We start from the raw sequence: 24,929 nt of genomic DNA, 5'->3' as shown, positions 1-24,929 counted from the left end.
TGTCTGTGTGTATGCGTGCGGTAAACTCAAAAGTTATAGAGCGTACCTACACATATGCTATATCAAAAGAAAGCTTATGATTAGGGGAGTGTCATAGATGTGTTTATTTTTTGGTCAGACAAAAATTTTTCGGACAGTTTACGAAAAAAAGGACAAAATCCGCTCATTTCAGCTCATTAACGTTGAGTGACATGATGGTTGACCAATCCTACGGGGGAACCGCGGTATGATGCGTCACGGGGGGCGTTTCATGGCATGTGTGGGCGGGGCCTAAGCCTGCTGCCTGCCGTGAGTGCGGGACCGGGAAAAGAGATACAGAGACAGAGAGAACCGCGCGGCCCGAGAGACAGCGAGCGGGGGGGCGGCGGCGGCCCGGAACGGGAGCTGAGGTGAGTCGGGCCGGGCCTGAGGCGCTAGGCCGCGCACCGGGTCACCGCAGCCGGGCTCTGAGTACCCGGCGTTGCCGAGGGAACTGAACAACCCTCTGCCATGGAGCGGCGGCGGGCCGGAGCGGGAGCTGAGCTGAGGTGAGTCGGGCCAGGCCTGAGGCGCTAGGCCGCGCACGGGGGCTCCGGGTCCAACCCCTTCCCCGGGGTGTCTTCCTCTCTTCTCTATCTCCTTCCCTCTTTCTCTCCTCTTCTCTCTCCCTCTTTCCTTCCCCTCTCTCTCTCTCATTAATGTCAATGATAACATTGCAAAATTATAATTCTGCTTGCTACCTCCAAATTCACATAGAAGGAAAACTGTAAAACCTGGAGTATATGGCTACTGTCGATCCCCATTAACAAAAAACGAAGTTAAAGAGCCATCTCCTGGGTGCTTAGCAAAATTTCTTCAATCCCAACAGTTTTATAAACATGGCAGAGGGTTCTTCAGTTCCCTCGGCAACGCCGGGTACTCCAGGCTAGTATAACATTATAAAAGGACCAGCGGGGGAACCGAAGAGGCTTTGACACCTTAGTAATGGAGAACAATAGTACTCTTCTAATCCTGGTTGATTGTTTCTCTTCAGTTACTCGTCATTTCAGAAAAACAATTAAGGACATTTTTTTGGACATTTGCTCTCATTTGATTCTCTTCACTTTAGGAAATGCTGGGGATGTGTTACAGTATGAGCTTTATCCCAGTATCTTTTTCCTTATTTCTGCCATGGTTGGGAGCAATGAACCCCACTTGTGGTAAATTGCTTACTGAAGAATGTCTAGGATGCTTACAAGATGCTCCTGTCACCTCAGATGATGGAAAATACCACACTTAGATAACTGCATAAAGGCTGAAACTATTGTCCAGATTTGTTAATGGATAAAATAATAGAAGCAGAAATTTAGGTAAGATAATATGCTAATATGCAGCACCAACAATTTACACTACAGTATAACTTTGTTTTAAAGAGAGAATCTGGAGTTCTTGGAGCTTCTCTTGAAAACTTTTAGAAAGACAGATTATGGTGATACATGTATATGCTTCATGCTTACAAAGCTCTGTCCACCCCGTTCTGTAGCGACGCAATGAATAGAAAATTGAAGAATGGCTACAAGACCTCACCTTTATACATGGAATTCTTTAATGTCGAAGCAACCTCTTTGAATATGACCTTTTTAATAAGCAGAATCTTCTCAGTCAGGATGATGTGTGACTTGGAGGTGATGGTGTTCCCATGCGTCTGCTGCCCTTGTCCTTCTAGGTGAAAGGTCGCGGGTTTGGGAGGTGCTGCCGAAGAAGCCACGGTGATTTGCTGCAGTGCATCTTGTAGATGGTGCACACTGCAGCCACGGTGCACCGGTGGTGGAGGGAGTGCCAATCAAGCGGACTGCTTTGTCCTGGATGGTGAGCTTCTTGAGTGTTGTTGGAGCTGCACTCATCCAGGCAAATGGAGAGTATTCCATCACACTCTTTACTTGTGCCTTGTAGATGGTAGAAAGTCTTTGGGGAGTCAGGAGGAGAGATACTCGCCACAGAATACCTAGTCTCTGACCTGCTCTTGTTGCCACAATATTTATATGGCTGATCCAGTTAAGTTTCTGGTCAATGGTGACCCCCATGATGATGGTGATGGTAATGCCATTGAATGTCAAGGGGCGGTGTTTAGACTCTCTTGGAGGTAGCCATTGCCTGGCACTTCCGTGGCGCGAATGTTACCTGCCACTTATCAGCCCAAGCCTGAACGTTGTCCAGGTCTTGTTGCATGCGGGCATGGACTGCTTCATTATCTGAGGAATTGTGAATGGCGCTGAACACTGTGCAGTCATCAGCGAACATCCTTATCTGACCTTATGATGGAGGGAAGGTCATCAATGATGCAGCTGAAGATGGTTTTAGCAAAGAATTACTCTGCTAGAGTTTATGCAGCCTGCCTTCTTCGAGATGTAATTTGGGAAGGTTACCTTTGGTATATAGAATTAGTTATTCACAGTATATAATATAATATATATATTTGACTCCTTCATTGACTGAAGTAATCCTCAACTGACCATAAATCCCAGTGCGCTGTCCACTGCACCTTGGTCTGAGGCATGTCTGGATTCCTCAGTTCAACATGTGCTGTTACTGGTGCTTTATCGTCTTGCTATCACATTAAGATTGTAGATCCTAGTTTTTGTTCTGTACTTTTTATAAATGACTTTTAGCTATGACTTTATCTTGAAAAAGTAAAATTGGGCCTATAGGGGAAATTTGGACTGTATTTTCTATCAGCGAGTCTTGTACAGATTATTTCTTCTGGTAGAAAACTGAAGATGGCCATGTGGGGGCACTCTTGAATGGAACAGAAATGAAATACTTCCAGGTTTCAGCCAAAAAGTGGTTTCTCTGGATATTTTTTCCCTCTTCTACTGTTGGGTGGCTTATTTACCAATTGAATGTGGAGGATAGCACAAATCAAAAATTGAGGACCATTACACATTACATATGGGATGGTGCCCATTGTTTTATGCTGTGATGTAGCAGGTGATGTAGAGCAGTGCTGTCCAGTAGAAATTGCTGACTAGCTACAGACATGGCCTCAGTGACACCACTTTACCCACATATACTAATTTTAGTGGAAAACGTCTTCAACACAATACAAGTAAATGTACTTCATGTATATTTATTTAACAAAGTTCTAACATCATTCACTGGAAGACTTTGCAGTCTCCTCTTTCACCAGAATGTTGAATTCTAACATGAAACACACCATGTTTTTGTCCAGCAGTTGCGAGCAGTACTTTGACTTCATCAGAGTGGTTGCTGAGAATGTTGACTCGCACAATGAGACATGCCAAACCCACTCCTGCTCTCCATCCAGAACACAGTTGAATGCTACTTGCCCTTTGTCATGATGTGCTCTGTTCGAGCTACTCATCATTGCTTGGGCTTGCATTCTTCTGGCCTGGAGCAGTTATCAGTCAAGCTGACCACAAAGACAGCTTCCCTCTCCATACAATGTTCCTGGTATTTCCATGGTGCTGAAGTCCAGCATTTTCACCTGTTACACACCATATTACAGTAGCTGATAACCATTAAGCAATAACCAAGGAAGTAAAGCACACACAACAATCAAAAAACTCTCATACTCTGCTTCCCCTGTTAGCATTTTACCAACAAACACACACAAATGCCGAAGTATACATGCATACACCATGTGAACTAGTATTGAGACCACATGCCCAACAAGTGTCTATTACTCATTTTTTAATTTACTAATCACACATGTAATTTGTCACATCTAGATTCCCAATTATCGATTAGTGGCTAATGTATTGGAAAACACTTCTAGAGCATACATTTTGCCAGAATTAAATGGTAGAGCTTACCTCTTTGTGTGATTGGATCTTTAATATGAAGCTCTTTAGCTCACAATTTAGTTGTGATTATTAATCCTTTGTATACTGCACAAGGATTCTGCTGTGTTCAAATTGATTTTCAGCTGGCAATGGGTTAAGTGCTTCAGCTTCAATACATTAATGCTGTAAATGGAATTGAAGCTTGCTGTTTTTTGTATGTAAATGCAGTTTATGGGGAATGCAACTTTAGAATGTGTTTTTGATTTCTGTGTAAAAAGATATTGGGCAGTACACAAAGTCTTTCTAAATAGGAAATATTCCGAGTCAGACTTGTGAACTGTGTACATTATTATGCATATTGGAAGCTATGTGAATGACATTGATGGAGGAGTATTTAAAGCTGTTCATCTTGATTTTCTGCAGCTTTAAAATGTGCGAGAAGTTGATGGTCTTGTGTTTAGGTATAGTTTTGATGCCGTTCAATTTATTTATTTAATGAGAATGTTGGTTAGATTTCTAGCAACAAAATCAATTGCAGCATGTTTGGATGAGCTTTGCTTCATACTAGATATTTCCCCAAGTTGCATGCTGTGCACTAAAGTAGAGATTACACTAAATTAAAATAGTTGCAATCAATAATCCAACCGTCTAGACCTTTGTAGAAGCACACAAGTCGAGTGGCACGGCGTTTGTCATTGGACAAATACTGTATTTGTTCTTTGGAAGTTAGCCCCATTTCCTATTTATACTTTTCATTAATTCTTTTAATAAAATAACATTTTAAACATTATAATTAGTGCATTTAGATGATTGTCAAGATTGTTTCTCATCCCAGTTTTGTGTGCTGTGTTCATTCGTCACGGAAAAGAGTTACGGCTGGTATATTCCCATTATGTGATGTGTTAACAGAAATACAGTAATTGAAAGAAATGTGAACATCAGGCCTCACGAGGACTGTTATAAATTCTAGTTACATTTTCCAGTAGTTTTGTAGTCACATGTACATGTATGGAATTAGTAGTGGCCAAAACCATATTCAATTGGTTTGCAAATCCAAACCATTGTATGAAAATGCCCTGTGGACAACAATCATTAATGATTCAAAATGTCCATTTTTAGTGTTTTAAAAATAGTGTATTAAAAGGTAATATAATCCACAGGAATGAAACTCATGGATTATAAGGTTATCAGAATGGTTATTGAGATTTTTTTTTTAGCGGCATGTAACAGGAAATTAGTTACTTGAAGGAGTGTCCAAACTTGCACCACACTCCATTACAAAGCTTTTCTCTCACAAGGTAAACTTCTGAGCAGGCTGAAAAATGGTTGCTTTTTGCCTCCATTATTTTCAGTGCCTCCTTTCTGGTTATATCGGAGGTCACCTTTTTTTCCACTCTCTGCAACATTTAGGTAAAAATGACAGAGAAACTCTGTCCCTTGCTTGAGAGTAGATATGCCTCTTTCGTCTTCCTTCCTTTTTCTTTGGTGTAGGGATCAAAATAAACTGGTTTGTAGTTGAGGTATGGTCTTTGTTCCAGTGTGGTAAAATCATTGATATCAAAACATTGTGAAGGGAGGATGTCCTTGCAGTTTTCCCCAAGCAAATGGTACTGTACAACTTTCTCCTGCAATAAGCAGAGAGCCCCTTAATTCAAAGCATGGAGAAGACTTTAGGTAGGTAATCTGTATTCAAAAAAAACATTTTCCACTTTCGAGTTTTATGGTTAAAGTTAATGTTTAACGTTTATATTTTCCTCATCACTGCTGAGTTTTGATCTCGGTTTATGCTCCAAGACAGGAATACGTTTATAAAAAAAAAAAAAAAAAAAATGCTTGACCAGATTTGTATTACTCTTATCCAAGGGAAAGATTCTTTTATTGAAAAATAATGATTTTGTAGAGATACATTTCAGAGATGTAACACTGAAAAACATACTAAATTTTTCAGCGTATCATACACTATTTTGTACTGTTGACAAATATAAAGGGAGCCTTGGAATAGTTAATCCTCCGAAGTTTTAATTTACTCTGTAAGCACAGTGAAGTACTTGCAACTACTATATCTTGTATTCATTGAATTTTTAAAAATCATTTTTGGCATGCTAAAATACAACAGGCACCTGTATCATACTATAATGGGGACAGCAATAACTTCTTTGAAGGTTTTTAAACTGTTAACAGTAGAACTTCCACATTACAATTCAGCTTATCTGAGTTTCTATAGTGCATTACTAAAGGTCTGTTTTTGATCCTTTGGATATGTTTTTTCAATTAAATAAAAACCCACCAGAAATCAGATAAACAGTGCTTTGATAGTTTTCCAAATCAACCTGCAAGAATATCTGGCTTTTATATAGCCTACTGTGTACAATGAATTGATCTAATTTCAAAGTATCTGCTGTGCATTACATTTATTTATATCTGTACATACAGTATAGAGAAAGTCTGTGTAATCTTCTATACACTGAGATTAAAGTAAAATCTCCAAACTCTACTATAATTTCATTACTGCTATGTAAATTGAATACAGACGAGCCAAGAAAAGATGGCATGTTAAAAGGGAGGGAACATTGAGTGATTTTCTGTACACAGTACTGCCCCAGCCTTCTGAAAAATGTATATTTTGTTTTAGAAAATGTCCTCAATGTTTATTCCAGTAGAGACTGATATTTTGTGTTTGCACATGCTTCCTCTGGTAGAATAAAATATGAGAATGACCTGTGCACATTCCAGTGTGGCTCTGCAAACTCTAATCAAAGCTTGCATTTTGAACAAGACATAAGAACAAATCTGGTATCACGAGCATAGAAAAAAATCACAGTCGCCTAGTTATTGCATAGTTCAAATATCACCATAGTAATTTGAGAATTTGTTTTAAAATCTGGAAATATAATATTGGTACTAGTAAAAGTAATCATTTTCAAAGAAAACCAACTGGTTCATTTTAGGGAAGAAAACCTGCTGTCCTTGCCCCAATATGTGACTCCAGTCTCACACCAACATGGTTGACTCTTAACTGCCCTCTGAAGTGACTTAGCAAGCCATTCAGTTATATCAAAACCATTGGTACTGCCAAATGCTTGGGTTCTGTACATAATTTTTTCCTCCTCCTCCTGTTCTGTTGAATGATGGCAATCTATCCTTACAAAAAGAATATTCTATTTTTATTTGAATTATAGGTACATTTAAACTGTCTCTTGTTCCTTCATCGTCTGGCAGTGGAGGCTAGGACTAAAGCTGTTGAATCAAAGAGTGCTACCATTCAACCAAACCATGTCATGGAAGTGGCAAAGGTAAAACAAACATGTTTTTAAGTTGCAATAATTGATGTTATTTAATATTAATTACACACTAATAATGGGATAGCTTTTTTATCAGATATGTTAAGTGGGCATCCATTTCAGTGGACACAGTATAAAAACTTCACAATATGCTTTATTAAAATCTTAGTGACAACATTTGTTTAATGGGAAAAGAACCTAAACATCATTAACTCAATACTGTTTTCTTGAACTGAAAGATAATTTTGTTTATTTGACTAAACTTCCTGCAGTTATGTTTTCTTCTATTTGCTAATATTCGTGAAAACATTGGCATGACTATGAAACAGTTGCAGAGGGGAGTTTCCTTTGAACTAGTTTCTCCGGAAGCTGCAGTTGAGCTAAAGCCTGCACAGGCAGTACGGGATGAATGGCCTCCTGTGCATCATTTCTGTGATTCTCTATCATAGAAATTTACAGCACAGAAGGTGGTTATTCGGCCCATCTTGTCCGTGCCAGCCGACAGAGTTATCCACCCTAATCCCACTTTCCAACACTTGGCCCGTAGCCTTGTAGGTTACGGCACTTCAAGTGCATATCCAAAATGTGATGAGGGTTTCTGCCTCTATAGTTAACTTGCAAAATTCTTAGGCTTTTCTTCAGTCAACACCAGCGTTGCAGTCTACGATGGTCAAATTGAATCTGGTTGGCCCACCAATTTATACTTATTTTTGGTTTAAAAGTGCATTGATGCATGGATCATTCCCAGTAACTCTCTGTCATGATGCCTGCCTGTGCTGTCTTGTAATACGGTATGGAAATGTTGTTCTTTGCTCCTAAGTGACCCTAATAGCTCAATATTACTGATTCATTTACCAGTAAGCAGTCTTGGCTACAAAGATGTTGAAACTTGATTTTGTTTTTTGCTCCGAGCAACCTGTTGAGTTCCAGCTTAGCTTCGAAGTACTCTTCCACTCTTGGGTAGACAGAGTTTTGAACAGGAGTGGGAGGCAAAGCAGGCCAACTTGTGGGATCAGTTGGAATATTTTCCTGATGAAATAAAGTGTAAATTCAGAGAAGTGCGTAAACTTGTGAGGATTGGTATCGTTGTAAATTTATGCTCAACATTGTAATATACATGTTAAGCATTCATAAAATCATAGAATGGTTACAGCAGAGGAGGCCATTCAGCCCATCGAGCCCGTGCTGGCTCTCTGCAAGAGCACTTCAGCTAGTCCCACTCCCCCGCCCTTTCCCCGTAGCCCTGCAAATTTGTTTCCTTCAGGTACTTATCCAATTCCCTTTTGAAAGCCACGATTGAATCTGCCTCCACCATCCTCTTGGGCAGTGCATTCCAGATCCTAACCACTTGTTGTGTAAAAAAGCTTTTCCTCTTGTCACCTTTGGTTCTTCTGCCAATCACCTTAAATCTGTGTTCTCTGGTTCTCGACTATTCCGTCAATGGGAACAGTTTCTCTCTTGACCCCTCATGATTTTGAACACCTCTGTCAAATCTCCTCTCAACCTTCTCTGCTCTAAGGAGAACAACCCCAGCTTCTCCAGTCTATCCACATAACTGAAGTCCCTCATCCCTGGAACCATTCTTGTAAATCTTTTCTGCATCCTCTCTAAGGCCTTCACATCCTTCCTAAATTGTGGTGCCCAGAATTGGACACGGTACTTCAGTTGAGGTCAGACCAGTGTTTTATAAAAGTTCATCATCATTTCCACACTTTTGTACTCTATACTTCTATTCATGAAGCCCAGGATCCCCATAGCTTTTGTAGCTGCTTTCTCAACATGCCCTGCCACCTTCAACGATTTGTGCACATAAACTCCTAGGTCTCTCTGTTCAGACACCCCCTTTAGGATTGTACCCTTTAGTTTATATTTCCTCTCCTCATTCTATCAAAATGTATCACTTCGTATTTTTCTGCGTTAAATTTCATCTGCCACGTGTCCGCCCATTTCACCAGCCTGTCTATGTCTTCCTGAAGTCTATCACTCTCCTCCTCACTGTTCACTATACTTCCAAGTTTTGTGTCATCTACAAATTTTGAAATTGTGCCCTGTACACCCAAGCCCAAGTCATTAATATATATCAAAAAAAGCAGTGGTTTTAGTTCCTCAAGGGTAAAGTGCTGAAAGGCAAATGAAAGCAGACTGGCAGGGGAAGAGATTTTTTAAAGGTTTGTTAACTGATTACTTGTGGCTGTTAGGATGCAGATGGATTAAAAACGCATACAGCTTTCCTTAGGTGAAAATAAATTTGAAAAGGCAGTTCGCAAGTTATATTTTGCCTGTGTTACCTGAGTGGATTGAAAAAAAAATATATATATATAATATTTCTGTAGTGGATTGTTATGTAAACTGTGCACTATTGCGTACTGCAGTGAAAAGATGGCTGCTTGTGATCCCAGAAAGTCTAGGTGCCGTTCTATTTCATTCACACTCCATTAGGGGTTTAGCTAAAGCAGATGTCTGGGAGCCTCCTGCTCCCATGTCAAAAGGTAGGCATTCCCTTTGGGGGTAGAACCCTTAATCCACAACTTGGGCCATGTACTCTATCATCTCACATTTTTAAGAGGTTTCCCTCTCCCTTGCCATTTCTTCTCTCATTCTCTCTCCTCTCTGTCTGTGTCTGTGTGTCAGTCTGTCAAAGAATGTGGGAAAATTGATCTCGCTGTGAAAACTATGGGGTCGATTTTCATTGACCCGTGGAGTCGGGATTGGAGGCGTGCGGGGGGGTTAAAGTCCCAAATTTGGGGGTCCCATCCCGCCCCCAACCCGCCTCCATGTAAGTTTCAAAGGAGGCGGGTACCCGCCCCGCACTGGGACCCGCCTACCCGAGGTGGGAAGAAAACTAAGATAACGGGAGAAATGGTTATAAGCTTACTCAGCGGGGTGGTATTAAGGAGGCTTTTAAACAAACAGTGGAAGGTGGAAAAGCAGAAGATTTAAGGGAGGTAATGCCAAAGAGTATGACCTAGGTGGCTGTGCCATCAGCTGACAATACTGAGGTGAAGGAAGGGAGCTGCACAAAAGGCTAGAGTGCGAGGAACTGAGATTTGGAGGGGGGGGGGCAAGTTGTAGGGCTGGAGGAGGTTACAGAGATGGGGAGAGGCAAGGCCATGGAGAAATTAAAACACAAGTGTGACTATTTTAAATGAGTCATTGAGGGACTGGATGCCAGTGTAGGTTAGTGTGGACCTGGATGATGAGCTGATTGGTGTGGGATAAGCTACATGGCGCAGAGTTATGAAAGAACTGAGATTTGTGGAAGATGGGAGTCTGATCAGGATGGTATTGGAATAGTTGAATCTGAAGGTGACAAAAAGTCATGTACGAGTGCTTCATTGCAGGTTGGCTGAGGTAGGAGCAGAGGTGGTCGATGTTATAGGTGGAAGTAGGTAGCTTTTCTGTGGAGAGGATATGGGATCAGAGGTGCAGCTTGGGGTCAAACGGCACTGGTGTTGCGGACAGCGTGAAATACTAGCCATGGAGGGGGATTGAGTTGGTAGCGGGTATGGTGTTTACGACGGGAGCTGAAGATGATGGCCTTGGACTTCCCATTGTTTAGCTGGAAAAAATTATAGTGTCAGTCGTGGCTCAATTGATAGCACTAACCTCTGAGTCAGAAGGTTGTGGGTTCATGTCGCACTCCAGAGACTTTTTATTCATTCACAGGATCTGGGCGTCGCTGACAAGGCCAGCATTTATTGCCTATCCTTAATTGCCCTTGAGAAGGTGGTGGTGAGCTGCCATTTCAGAGGGCAGTTAAGAGTCAACCACATTGCTGTGGGTCTGGAGTCGCATATAGACCAGACCAGACCAGGTAAGGATGGCAGAATTCCTTCCCTAAAGGACATTGGTGAACCAGATGGGTTTTTACGACAATCCAGTTGTTTCATGATACTAGCCTTTTTTTAAATTCCAGATTTATTTAATTAACTGAATTTAAATTCCCCAGTTGCCATGGTGGGATTTGAACTTGTGTTTCCAGATCATTAGTCCAGGCCTCTGGATTACTAGTCCAATAACATGCACAAAAATTTAGGCTGACACTCCAATGCAGTACTGAGGGCGTACTGCATTGATCAGAGGTGCTGTTTTTCGGATGAGACGATAACCGAGGCCCCGTCTGCTCTCTCAGGTGGATGTAAAAGATCCTATGGCATTATTTTGAAGAAGAGCAGGCGAGTTATCCCTGGTGTTCTAGCCAATATTTATCCCTCAATCAACATCTAAAACAGATTATCTGGTCATTATCACATATCTGTTTGTGGGAGCTTGCTGTGTGCAAATTGGCTACCACGTTTCCTACAACAGTAACTACACTTCAAGAAGTAGTTCATTGGCTGTTAAGCGCTTTGGGACACCTGGTGGTCATGAAAGGTGCTATATAAATGCAAGCCTGCCTGTCTTTCTCATCCAGACCTAAATGTCAAACAAACTATCTGGCAGCACCGAAGTAGTGGAAGAATTGAGAGGGATCGTGGAGAGATAGGGCTGGATGTCATCAAGAAAACTGACCCCATGTCTGCAGATGACATCACCAAGGGGCAGCATGTAAATGATGAAAAGGAAATTCAGGGATTCAAACGGGGAGTTGTTGGCGAGACGGGCACTGAGTTGGGAGGCGATCAAAGAACCTAGGAGAGAAAGGAAGATTGGCGATGGGGCAGTAGTTAATGAAGACAGAAAGGTCAAGGTTGGGTTTTTTGAATAGGGGGTGATGACGGCAGTAAGTGTTCTCCATTGTCCAGCCTTTTGGTATCAACAGGCTTAACTGTATCCCAGTTTCTGACTGACAATGTGAAAGGACTAGCATAAAGGAACTACAATTCTAACAGTAAGACAACATTGGTTTCCAGGCAAGGATCACAATAATAGTTGGAAGTATTTTGTCCACCAGTGCCATTATTAGAACTTTGGTCCACTGGTATGCTGGCAGTTTTATTGAACTTCCAGATGCAATTATTTGCTCTTGGGGCAGGGCAAGGAAACACCCATGGTGTCCCAGTTTATGACGCATGCCAAAAAAATGTTTCATGCCTCTGGTTGGTCTGATTTGGAACTTCAGTTTGGTTCTGAGAAAGGTAGTGTCTGTCTTTTAAACTTGTGCATTTCTGTGAACTTAAATCTCTTTCACCTTAAGTTCACGCATTCACACTTTCCAGCACAGGTTATTGAAAGGTCATCAGGAGCAGGAATCATGGCTGATTTTCCCTTGTCTACCTTAAGAGCACTGATGCTCATTATAACATTTTGACTATCACCCCACCTGAGATCAACTAACTCATTACAGATCAGGAAACAAACCTGGAACCTTCTGGGTCAGTATGGTTCAGCTACATAGAATGAGTCTTTAGATGAGCTGTATCTTTTTAAACGAAGAGTTGTAGTTTGTAAGTTTATCGTGTTTGATAACCTCTGACTTACTTCAATCAATTTATTACTATTGAGTTTTTACTCTGTTACTTGATAAAATTGTGCTTCAAGGTTTGATGGGAAAACCGTTTCAATAATCTTTGTTAGAACATAAGAACATGATTATGTGACATTGATCGTTCCATATACAATCCCCACCGTTTAAACTGCCTTGTTTAAATTGGGCAGTTGGTTAAATTGGGTAAATAGTGCTAACCATTTGCCATTACCGTTGATTACAAAGTTGCGCTTGCAGCATGTTAAGCGCGCTAGCTATTTTGGGCAGACATGGGTGTTCCATGAACAGTTTGCACCTTTTTATGGTGCAGTTACCTATTATACTTCTCGGTTATGGAGCCACAAGAGAAATTCAGCTGACAAGAAACTGGGCAAAGTTGATTGATCTCTGTGGACAGAACCAGTGTGGAAGCGTAAGGGGAGGAGTTTGCGATTCTTTGCCATTGTGAGAATCGTGCAGAGCAGGATACAATAACAATGGAGTACATTGTACCAGAAAAAAGTTTGAGTGGGTTGGAATTCTAGAGCGCCGAGTTCCAACAGCACCTCCCATGTCCCTGATTAGTGCAGGATAGTTCAGGTATAGTCAGAGCACTTCAAGGTTTAAACCGTTGAACGTACACCGGGCAAATTGCATTAGCACCAGTGTGCAATACTTTGTGCTGTTCATTTTAAAAACTGAATTTTTGCAAGACCAAATGAAGGTGGCATGTTTCTAGGTAATTTATTCTGTAAGTAAGGTTAAATTAGACAGATGGAGGATTGCTTTGCAAAGTACTTGTAAAATCTTCTCCTTTAGTTCAGAGTTTGCCTGGTTGATTTTTGTACTAGAATATTTGGTATTGAAGATTTTTATAAAAACATTGATCTCAGTATCATCTCTGTACATCATGATCTTGTGCTTGATCCCAGTCAGTATCTTAATGCCCTTATCATGTCTGACTGCCTTAACGAGCTGTGCTAGTGCCAGTATAAATAGTAGTAAACAGCCATCATGCATGGTGCTGTTATTAAAAACTTGGAAGAAAACCAGGCCATTGTCCAGAATTACTGTCAAAAGCAGGTCATGGCTGAATAATAAGTGTAAAATAAATACTTGGACTCCACATGGTTGAAGAAATACATTTGGCTAGTTTAAATACCTCACACACTTTTTTTATTCGTTACTGGGATGTGGGTGTCGCTGGCCAGGCCAACATTTATTTCCCATCCCTAATTGCCCTTGAAGGTTGTGGTGAGCTGCTGCCTTGAACTGCTGCAGTCCGTGTGGTGAAGGTACACCCATAGCGCTGTTAAGGAGGGAGTTCCAGGATTTTGACCCAGCGACTATGAAGGAACGCCAATATATTTCTAAGTCAGGGTGGTGTGTGACTTGGAGGGGAACTTTGAGGTGGTGGTGTTCCCATGTGCCTGCTGCCCTTGACCTTCTAGGTGGTAGAGGTTGTGGGTTTGAGAGGTGCTGTCGAAGAAGCCTGGGCCAGTTGCTGCAGTGCATCTTGTAGATGGTGTACACTGCAGCCATGGTGTGCCAGTGGTGGAGGGAGCGAATGTTTAAGGTGGTGGATGGGGTGGCCAATCAAGTGGGCTGCTTTGTACTGGATGGTGTTCCATCGCATTCCTGATTTGTGCCTTGTAGATAGTGGAAAGGCTTTGGGGAGTCAGGTGTGGTGAGACACTCTCCACAGAATACCTGCCTCTGACCTGCTCTTGTAGCCACAGTATTTATGTGGCTGGTCCAGTTAAGTTAACATTTTTCTTATTAAAAGAGGAATAAGTGGTTAACTAATCAGTCAGTTAAGCTAGTAACAGAAGTAATGTAACCCAGATGAAGTTGTGTAGGGGAGCTAAGAACAGGTGACTACCAGGGGTGCACATTTTTATACAGATTCAGTGCTCTAATTTCCATTTTTTGATTTATCCTTCAAGGGGTATTTTGAACCAGACACTTAAGGAATTAATTAGTTCAGAATCCTCTTGAAATACCCTCTGGGTGTCTATAATTGTTGTAACCTTTGAATTTGAATTTATGAAGTACGGTTAGTAGCCCTGAACAGTATGCGGTAAGTGACTCAAGATACTCTCAAACCTGAGCACTGCTTTTGATTATGTAAACTGTAGTTACAAATGTTGTTTTTGGTGATTCATTTATCTTGCATTGCAATTTATGGTAACTTTAGAATATAAAAATCTTATTAAAAAGTCTAACTTTCCTTTTTTGTGTTCCAGGTAATTTGGATCATACATTTACCCCAAAATTTAAGTTACATTAGAGATATGTTACATAAATATCTGGAATAAAAATTAAATATGAAGTATGGTACAATCATTGTTTCAAGGCATGTTTACAGACATAATATTACTATGGATTAAAATTAAAAAACAGATACTAGTTATAGAGATACCCATTTTCAAATATTGTGAATGGTATTTTTGAAATCTGTAATACTGAATAATTCCTGACTTAAAAGTGTTATTTCAAAACCTAAGTAAAGTTTACAGAAATTATTTCAAAAGCACTTTTTAAAAGTAAAATGTTATATAATGCAGAGACTGCAGGAGTACGCACAGTTTGTTAGTGGGAGAACGGTAACAAAATGGTTTCAAACATTTTTAGCATGGCTATATAATTTGTGAGAGTAGAGTACTACCATACAGCTCTGCCATATAAAGGTACCTCACCTGGCTGCTGTCCCTTCCTGCATTCCCACACAAAGGAGATCAATTTTCAGTTCTTGTTCCTGAAGTTGTTTCAAATGTCTACCAATTTTGAGATTTTCTTGTAGAATATTTTTTCAGTAATGCATCAGCAAGCTCCTGTCATTGGTTCTCAACCAACTGCATAATCTAGTGTGATTGTCAGGGTGTTCTTTAACCTAAGTTTCTTTCTACAGTCATATCAAAATTTTATTTGTAGTAGTCTCTTTCTATAAACCTTTGTAAATCTGAATTGGATTCGGGTAACCTTTTCGCCTGTATATGTCTCATAGTTTTAGACTCTCTTTCTAAAGATTAGCAAAATTACTTGTTGAACATATTCTGCATTGTCTTGCTGGCAAGAAAGCTTGGGCAAAAGCTTCCTCTAGATTTACTGTTATATCGTTGGTTACATTACACAACAGCTGCAGGACTACTACTTGAAGTTACCTTCATACTTTCACCAAACATGGTTGATTAGGTCTATCAGCCAAAGATCATCACCCAGTTTGATAGATTCATTCTGACAGGAGGTGTTGCATTTTGGAGCAAGCGGACTAGTATTATCTTGCCAAATGGATCAGACTAGCTATGAGGAGGATGCTGTAATGAAGAATAAATTTAAGATTATGTGTCATACTGCACTGTTTTCTTTTAATGAAAACTGCCTTGCTGTACCAAGCTGTTTCCCATCCAGCTGCTTTGGCCCCCTCTTATGGGTCAGAATTTGTATAGCATTATTGTACTTCATGATTGACAAAAGGAATTATGTAGCAGCCATAAGAAGGTGCCATTATGTTTTTAAAAAAAGGGAAAATCACAAGGACATTTATCAACAGAAAAAAATTCACAAAAGAACTGTATTTTGGGGGGTCTTTACTCATTGACAAGCTGGACATTTGCATGATGTGGATGCTGCTCTGCATTTGAGAAAGCCCTTATGATAGATAACTAACTTTGTGCTGCATGTCAGGGACATCCAAGTTTGTAAAAACGTTATTAAGGGTTACACACTACAAATAACATTTGGAGAAGATTTAAGTGCTATTGCAAATGTGTTACAAGATTCCTGTCTTAAAAATAGAGCCCCCACCACTTACACAGTTATTGCGGGCAACTGTCTCCGGGGCAATTAACGCTAGCCATTTGCCATTTCCATAAATGTCAGTGCCAAATGTACTACTTGTACCAGGTTAAGCGCTTCGGCTATTTCGGGTAGACTTAGCCGTTCGATCAGCTGTTCGCACCTTGTTATGGTGCAATTGTTGTTGCTTCTTAATCCTGTTATTGGTGTCTGGTTCCAGAAAGAGGAAATCAATGACCTAACCTAGATTGATGCGCTGCTTGGCTTCCACAGTGCAAACAAAGCAAGTGTATCTTAAATAAAGTCGGTGAAACCTACTGGTTTACTTTGTTCACTGAGTGCATTTTAAATGTCAACTTGATGTTTGAGAAACCCTATGCTTTTTACTGTCCACCTCATTGCAGGCAAACTACATTAACACAAATGCACCTGAGATAAGCCGTAGGGATTGTACTTCAGTTTAAATGTTTCAATGTCTAGTGGTCTTTTATGGAGTGGAAGGTGGAGCAGCAAGAAAGAAATGAATTACGGGACCATGAAACTTTTAAAAAAAAAGATTGAATTTCTCTTTCTCTCTCTCTCTCTCTCTCTCTCTCTCTCTCTCTCTCTTCTCCTCCTCCTCCTCCTCCTCCTCCTCCTCTTTCCCCCCCCCCCCCCATCCAATGCTTATAGTGCGCAAATCACGTTAACATCAATATGCTCGCTATGAGCGGTGGGCACTGTTTTCACCGTGTATACATGGGTACTTTTTGAGTGTTGATAAAAGGGTAAAATGAAAAGCAGAATATGCTGTTTATTTGATCATTGAATGCTTTACTTCCTTGGTTACTAAATGGTGGTAGATGTTAAGTAAATATGCACGTGAAGTACATTTACCTACATTGTGTGAGTGTATGCAAGACATTCGCTACTAAAATTAGTGCATGTGGCTAGAATGATGTCACTATAGCCACATTTGTGGTTAGTCATCGATTTCTATTGACAACACTGCTCTGTTGGGGAGTTGTTCAAGTCCCTCCATGGTCTTTCCCCTCCCTATCTCTGTAACCTACTCCAACGTTGCAACCCTCCAAGATCTCTGCGCTCCTCCAATTATGACCTCTTGTGCATCGCTGAGTTCCTTCGCTCCACTGTTGGTGGCTGTGCATTCAGCTGTCTATGCCCTAGTTCTGGAATTCCCTCCCTAAACCTCTTTGCTTCTCTGCCTCTACCTCTCCCCTTTTTTTAAGTCGCTCCTTAAAAAAAAAAAAAAAAAATCTCTTCAACCAAGCTTTTGGTATTCTGTCCAAATATTTTATGTGCCTTGTTGTCAAATTTTGTCTGATAATGCTCCTGTGATGTGCCTTGGGACATTTTATTATGTTAAATGCGCTATATAAATGTAAGTTGTTGTTTTATAGGGGAGAGAGTGGGGGGGGGGGGAAAGTTGGAACAAGTTTCTTTGTGAGGAGTTGTTAGCGCATGCAATATTTGCCACAGGGTTGAGATGGAGAATTTTGCACATTTTAAGGGCAGAGTAAATAAATATTTGAAGTTGAAGATAAGTTGTGGGGTGAAAGTAGAGCAGTGGGATTCATTAATGATTACTCTAACAAAGAACCGGGATAGAGACAGTGGGTTGAATTACCTCCTTCTGTGCTGTAAATTTCTACTGTTCATTCCTGCTACTGCAGGCGTAAGAGGTCTACAGCAGCGGTGGACATTCCTCCCCCACTTCCAGACACTGGGCTCTGCCAGGGAGTGGTATTTGGCCTGTGTAAATTACCTGAACCTGGAAATGCAGGCAAGTTCAGTTCATTGTAAGTAGAGCACATTCAGGGTATGGTTTTTCTGCCTGGTGCCCGGGTGCAGAGGACAGAGGAAAAAAGCTTTATTTTCTCCTTTACACAGGAGTAAATAATCTGAACTTGTATTTTTGAAAATATGCCTAAACATGATACTACAATGCAAGATGAGTTTGGATTGTTTTACTGAAGCAGAATGGAATTTATTCATCCGAATATTGTAGATTGTTTTAAATGAAACCAACAAGTTTTGTGCATTGACCTCTGGGAAGCAGATATTAATCTGTACCTTACAAGAGTGGTGGGTGCAAACACCGTGGCCCCAGCCAAATTATAGAATTTTGCCAAAGCTAGGCGTAGACGCTAGTTTCTTTGATGTATTGGCTTTATTGGAAGGGAGGGGGAAAAGAGTGATGATAAATCTAGGCAAAGCCAATTTTTTAATTTGTCTATTACTAAAATTGCACTTTCAACCTTGCATCTTGCAAAAGCATATCCATCATATTTATTAAAAACATTTTAAAGCAAATATACTTAATATGTAGAAAATAAAATGGTTATGGGTAAAATAGCAATTTTCCTGATTAAAATATTTGTGTATGATTCTTGTATACATGGTCCTAGACGGTTGTAATGCTCCTTTGATAGTTTTCCAACTAAATAAAATTTACTCTTGTAGAAATATTTGCTGTGACCTCCTGAGTTATAATTAAGACATGACAACCTGTTCTCAGATCATTGTGTACAAAGCATCATGATAGATCATAAAACATACAAAATCCTTTCAGTAGTTGAGTGTGTTTCTGTTTTTAATTCACAGGCTGTTCTGAAGAAGAGTAGAGGCTGAAGAAGAGAAGCAACACTGCATATAGCAACATTTTATTTTCTGTATTTGATAAACCATTGCTAACTGAAATACTGAGTTGCATGTAATCAAGGAAAGGGAAATCAGTTGAGTTTTTTCTTTCAAGAGACAAATGTTTCCTTGCATACGACCATACATACGAATTAGGAGCCGGAGTAGGCCACTCGGCCCTTCAAGCCTGCTCCGCCATTCAATAAGGTCATGGCTGATCCGATTACTCCACATTCCCGCCTACCCCCGATAACTTGTCTCAGTTTCTTGCTGAAATAGTTCTACTTTTTGTGGCATCTTCTTTCAATTTACTATTTCATGAGTGAATTACAGTATTTTACTATGACATGTCAGTCTTTTTGAAAGTGCTGTACTACATAGTATTGATACTTTTACAAAAATAGAATGCTTATGTTTTGTATTCTTTTGGACTATCTGGGCTTTTGAATAATTTATATTTCAGCCCAAGAAGCTTCTTGGCTGATTGTTGGATTCATGTTGCTTTAGATGTACTATATTACAGAAAGGAAAAATGATTAAAGATCAGTATGTTTTAACTTGGCTGTAAATAAAGCTTGTTATACATAAAATACAGTTTATTGATTCATGTCTGTAATTTTAAAAAAAGTATTGTACTTTTTATTCATTAAACACTGCTGTGTAATACTTATTTTGTTAGAACAGAGAGCAAGAGGAAATAGTGAAATCTGTAATGTATGGATTTAGAAGCAATCTGGAGTTAGGCAAACAAAATTTTGCACTGCCTCCCTAAACATTTTTCCAAATAAAGTTATTTTCAGCTACTTTATTTTGAAATCATTAAAAAAAATCAATCAATCTAGTTCAGACGTAATGCAAAGAGTTTTAGGTTTAGAAATTAGTGACCGCCACAAAAGCTGCCAGTGCCACCACAGCCAGGCGTTAACGGCCGCAGAAAATGGTGACAATGGCAGGACCGAAAAAACTGGGGACTAATCAACATTAGCCCAGCGCTAACTCACTGTGCAATGCCATCCTGGTGGCGTTCATCCTGGCAGGAGGCCCCAATGTAGTATGGCCAAAGCGTCATTGCAGCTAGAGCAGCCTGCTCTGAAAGCAAGGCTGTCATTTTAGAAAGCAGTTCGCTCTCTTAGAGGGGCACTGCCTTCTGAAATGAAAAAAATTAAAATGATGTAAAAATAGGCAGTTTTTAGCACTTGGAGCTCAGCTGCCTTCTGGAAAAAAAATTAACATTAAAAAGAATTCCCAAAATTCGAGTCTTCAGCTCTTAAAACTGAATTGCCTTCCGCACCTTAAAAAAAAAAAAAAAAAATGGGCAAAGTGCTTCAGCACCAACGCAAATGGCTCATCAAACCAAGGAAGCGGCACCCAGGGTCTCGCATGCAGCACTCCAGCTTTGTGCACGAGAGGTCCTCTACCCACCGGGGCCAGGAGGCCCTCCAGAAAGAAGGATGTGGAACCACATCACCAAGGCCGTCACTGCCAGCAGTGTCGCCCCCACCACCTGGTTCCAGTGCCCGAAGAAGCTTCCTGACTTCAGACCAGTGGTTAAGGTCAGTGAATGCATCTTTAAAAGCCATCTCCTACCAATTGCACCACTAGCATCACCATTCTCAATGCATAACCTCTCCCCCTGCCACCCCTCCCCATCACTCAGCTACCAACAATCTACCAAACATGAGGCGCACCTCCCATTTCTAGCATCACCTCATCCCCTTGGAGGAGACAGTGCTGGCCATCCTTGGCCAGTGACAGGGCTGAAGAGGATACCAGCATCTTGTATCCTATGTTATCCACCATGCATGAACCTATTGCTTTCCTGTCCTTCCTTCCTCACCATAACTCTATCCTTGTGCCTTCCTCATTTCACACACCCAGGAACTGCAGCCTGCCCAGCCAGTGACCAAGAGGGAGAGGATAGTGAAGAAGGAACGACGTCACTTGATTTCACACACTCAGCTACCATCAAGGCCATCTGCAGTGCCCCCCCCACAAAGTCAGCAGCCTTCCACCAGCCATGCTGCAGTCATGAGGGTACTGCATAACATCAGTAGGATAGGCAAAGGCATATACACAAGACCGTCTCTAAGGGCATGCATAAGGGTGATGAGTTGATTTCTTGATGTCATTGGCTGGATAGATGTATAAAGTTGGATTGGAAAGTTTGCTTTGTGGTGGCTTTTTCACCATCGTGACCAAGAGGATACTGAGATGGTCAGTAACAGAGGGACGGTAAGGTGTGGGACAAATGCTGAAAGGGGAATTGGGGTTGTGGTCACTGGTACCACAGGTGGATGATTCCATTCCAGCCAGAAAGGGGCTGTCTGGGTTGCATCCTTCTGCTTCATCCTCCTCTGCATCTTTCTCTGCGAGCGGATGCTCTAAATCTGAAATGACAGCATAAAATGCTGGAAATAGTCTAGGTCAGGGCGCCATTTTTCGCAAGGACAGCGTGCGAATGGGTGGCGGTAAGCAGACAATTTCTAGGCCTTAGTTTTTCTATTGGTTTTAAACAGTTATTACAATTTTGGGCGGGGAGGGTGCTGGAGGGCCACCTGCATTTCAGATTGTAGTATAGTCAGGGTCTGGTACATCTGAAGTCAAGCTGATTGTTTACTTGATCACTTTTCTGGTGGTACAAGATAAATATTGACCTTGTTGAGTAACTTAAATCTAACAAATTTGAGTGTAGGATTATTTATATATATAATTCAGGAAGTATGGGCCTTGGTTGAATCATTAGATTGAGTTCACCTTTATGAACTCTTAATAAAACTGCATATTTAAGCCAATAGGTGGAGGTAGATGCAATTCACATATAAAATGAGTTATGCTGTTCTCAGCCTAAGTTGAATTTGAGTTAAGGAAACTAAATGCTGTAGAAATATAACTTGGTATGGTCTGAGTATCTACTTTATTATAGCAATAGAATCATTGTCTTCTCCATGCTTTCAGTTTCTTTCCTTATTAAGATGGAAAAGCCACTACCAGGTGAGAACCAGCAGTTCTCAGCCAATATAGGTTTTTTTGGGATTGGAACCAACTGCTGCATTATTCCCACCACCCACGGGCAATCTAAACCACAGGTTTTCATTGAAATGAATGGAGCTACTCCAAGAGGCTCTGAAGGGAAGCAGAGACCTGAGATAGGTCTCCATTTAGGGGAAAAGAGGGTGCAAAAATCCAGATATCACCTCCTAAAAAATAGTCAGGTAAGAATTCTTTTTGAAAAGAGAGATGAGGTTGAGTAGTTTGTAAAGGAAGTATTCTGCTAGACTTTACTTTAAATATATTTTTAATATCAGGCAACATGTGTTATAAGTACACATGATAGAGCTCAGTGCTTTATGAAGAATCATTGAGTCTCATCGTTGATCTTTATTTATTTGCCACACTTCTATTTATGTATTTAACACTTAAACATATACATTTATGCCTTTAGGCAAGAACTAAGAGGTATAGCATTAGGAGATGACATCATAATTTATGGGAGCATAGGGATAAATTTGCCAATCTTGCACTCCCAATTGAGCACAGCCCCAGCTGGGAGTGCAGGATCAGTGAATTTATCCTACAAGTCCATACTTTCAGCTTTTTTATATACTGAGCCTAAGAACGGTCAATATAAGTTGGATACTGTTACATTTAGATACAATTATTGTGACAAAAATATAACCCTTCTCTCTTTTAGCTTTGGAGAGGTTCCTTTTATTTAGTCATTACTCAAAAGGAGTTTGAAAAAAATATAGCTTGTCAAAATCATATCCTGAGCCTGACCCGGTACAAATGTTGCAAGTTCCGTTGGTTATTTACACTTCTTGAGGGAGAAGCCAAATTACATTCAAACAAGCACACTATGACAGCCAGTTATTTTCAAATGTGGCTGGCAGTTATTCAAAGCCAGGAAGTCCTGATAACTGTTTTCAGCTGTGTCTGTCCAAACCTTTGGGGGAAAAATTCAGTACATTAGCGCCTCCCATTAGCGCCAGCAGATGGTGGTAACAGGGCGCTGATGCAATATCGCCAGGGTGAGGCAAATCCAGCGCCGCACGGCAAATTTTCACCACCTCCCCCCCCCCCCCGTTGCGTCGCCAGTACGGGGTACTGCCAGCGACTTCAACACCAGGCAGATCGTGACGTCAGTGAGCGTGTAACGCTCACCGGCCACCCGATCTGCAAAATTGATTGTCGCAACTTATCTTAGCGCCTCGACCAGACAGCGACAGGGAGTTCCAGGATGCCGGCTCCAGCGACGTCATTTAAAAGCATCAGCATTAATCACTCCCATCTGTTAGGTCAGGTTAGTTTCAGTGGTTTCTTGTCAGTTTCACCCACTGGAACAGTTTCTATGAGTAATTGCAAGCTTCTTTTGTATCAGCAGTCTTCTGGCAACCATAAAGTAGCAACATTTATACTACAAAGTAGTTACATTTATTGTTCAAAGATTCTACAACAAAGGGAGCGTAGGCAGTGAGAAATACGGGAATATGTACGTGGATGGATATTGGGGCTCTCACCAGGAGGCCTTATCCTCCGAGGCTATTCCAACAGCACTTTTTCTACCTTCAATTAAGTGAGGAGCAGTGTATTAGATGGCTCCGCATCACCAAGGTGGTGGTCACAGAACTCTGCCACCTCCTCCAAACAGACCTCCAGCCTCACACCGGGATGACTTAAAACTCCAGATCATTTTTGCTCACCACATCCCCATCATACCATCCCTGTCTCATGCCATATCACAGCATCTGCCTGGGTGCAAAGGTGAAATGAGAGAGACCACAAAGTATTGCAAACTCCATTAATAAGAACATAAGAAATAGGAGCAGGAGTAGACCATTTGGCCCTTCGAGCCTGCTCCGCCATTCAATGAGATCATGGCTGATCTTCTGCCTCAACTCCATTCACCGGCCTTATCGCCATATCCCTTGATGCCCTTACTAGTCAGAAATCTATCGACTTCGGTTTTGAATATACCCAATGACTGAGCCTCCACAGCCCTCTGGGGTAGAGAATTCCAAAGATTCACCACCCTCTGTGTGAAGAAATTTCTTCTCATCTCAGTCCTGAATGGCCTACCCTTTATCCTGAGGCAGTGACTCCTGGTTCTAGACTCCCCAACCAAGGGAAACATTCTCCCAGTATCCATCCTATCAAGCCCTGTAATAGTTTTGTTGGCTTCAATGAGATCCCCTCTCATTCTTCTGAATTCAAGAGAATACCAGGCCTAGTTTACTCAATCTCTTCTCATACAACAGTCCTGCCATCCCAGGAATCAATCTCGTGAACCTTTGTTGCACTCCCTTTATGGCAAGTATATCCTTCCTTAGGTAAGGAGACCAAAATTGTACACAGTACTCCAGCTGTGGTCTCACCAAGGCCTTATATAATTGGAGTAGGACTTCTTTACTCCTGCACTCAAATCCTCTTGTAATGAAGGCCAGCATACCATTTGCCTTCCTAATGGCTTGCTGCACCTGCACATTCACTTTCAGTGACTCATCTACAAGGACACCCAGGTCCCTTTTGAGCATCTGCATTCCCCAATCTTTCACCATTTAGAAAATACTCTGCCTTTCTGTTTTTTCTACCAAAGTGGATAACTTCACATTTATCCATATTATATTCCATCTGCCATGTTCTCGCCCACTCACTGAGCCTGTTGAGATCTCCTTGAAGCCTCTTCACATCCTCTTCGCAACTGACACTGCCACCTAGCTTTGTATCATCAGCAAATTTGGAAATGTTACATTTAGTTCCCTCATCCAAATCATTGATATAGATTGTGAATAGCTGGGGCCCAAGCACCGATCCTTGTGGTACCCCATGAGTCACAGCCTGCCATCCTGAAAAAGACCTGTTTCTCCCTACTCTTTGTTTTCTGTCTGTTAACCAATTCTCAATCCATGGTAGTATATTACCCCCAATTCCATGTGCCCTAATTTTGTTCACCAACCTCTTGTGTGGAACCTTATCAAAGGCCTTCTGAAAATCCAGATATACCACATCTACTGGTTCCCCTTTGTCTACTCCACTAGTTACATC

At 41.1% G+C, this 24,929-nt stretch overlaps 1 protein-coding gene across 1 annotated transcript in view; it reads left to right on the top strand.

Moving 5' to 3' along the window:
- The window catches only part of cenpw (centromere protein W), a 33,898-nt gene extending 14,208 nt beyond the window's left edge, over positions 1–19,690 (top strand). The window contains exons 2-3 of the mRNA XM_085997192.1: positions 6,941–7,054; positions 18,852–19,690. Of these exons, the coding sequence (XP_085853318.1) occupies positions 6,941–7,054; positions 18,852–18,878 (141 nt within the window). The 3' untranslated portion in view covers positions 18,879–19,690. The remainder of the gene's footprint in view (positions 1–6,940; positions 7,055–18,851) is intronic.
- Positions 19,691–24,929: the final 5,239 nt, after the last annotated feature.

Source organism: Somniosus microcephalus, chromosome 9 (assembly GCF_052327205.1).
Source record: "Somniosus microcephalus isolate GS21.2 chromosome 9, FLI_Smic_1.0, whole genome shotgun sequence".
Lineage (NCBI taxonomy): Eukaryota > Metazoa > Chordata > Chondrichthyes > Squaliformes > Somniosidae > Somniosus > Somniosus microcephalus.
This window is presented reverse-complemented; position numbering and strand designations above follow the sequence as displayed.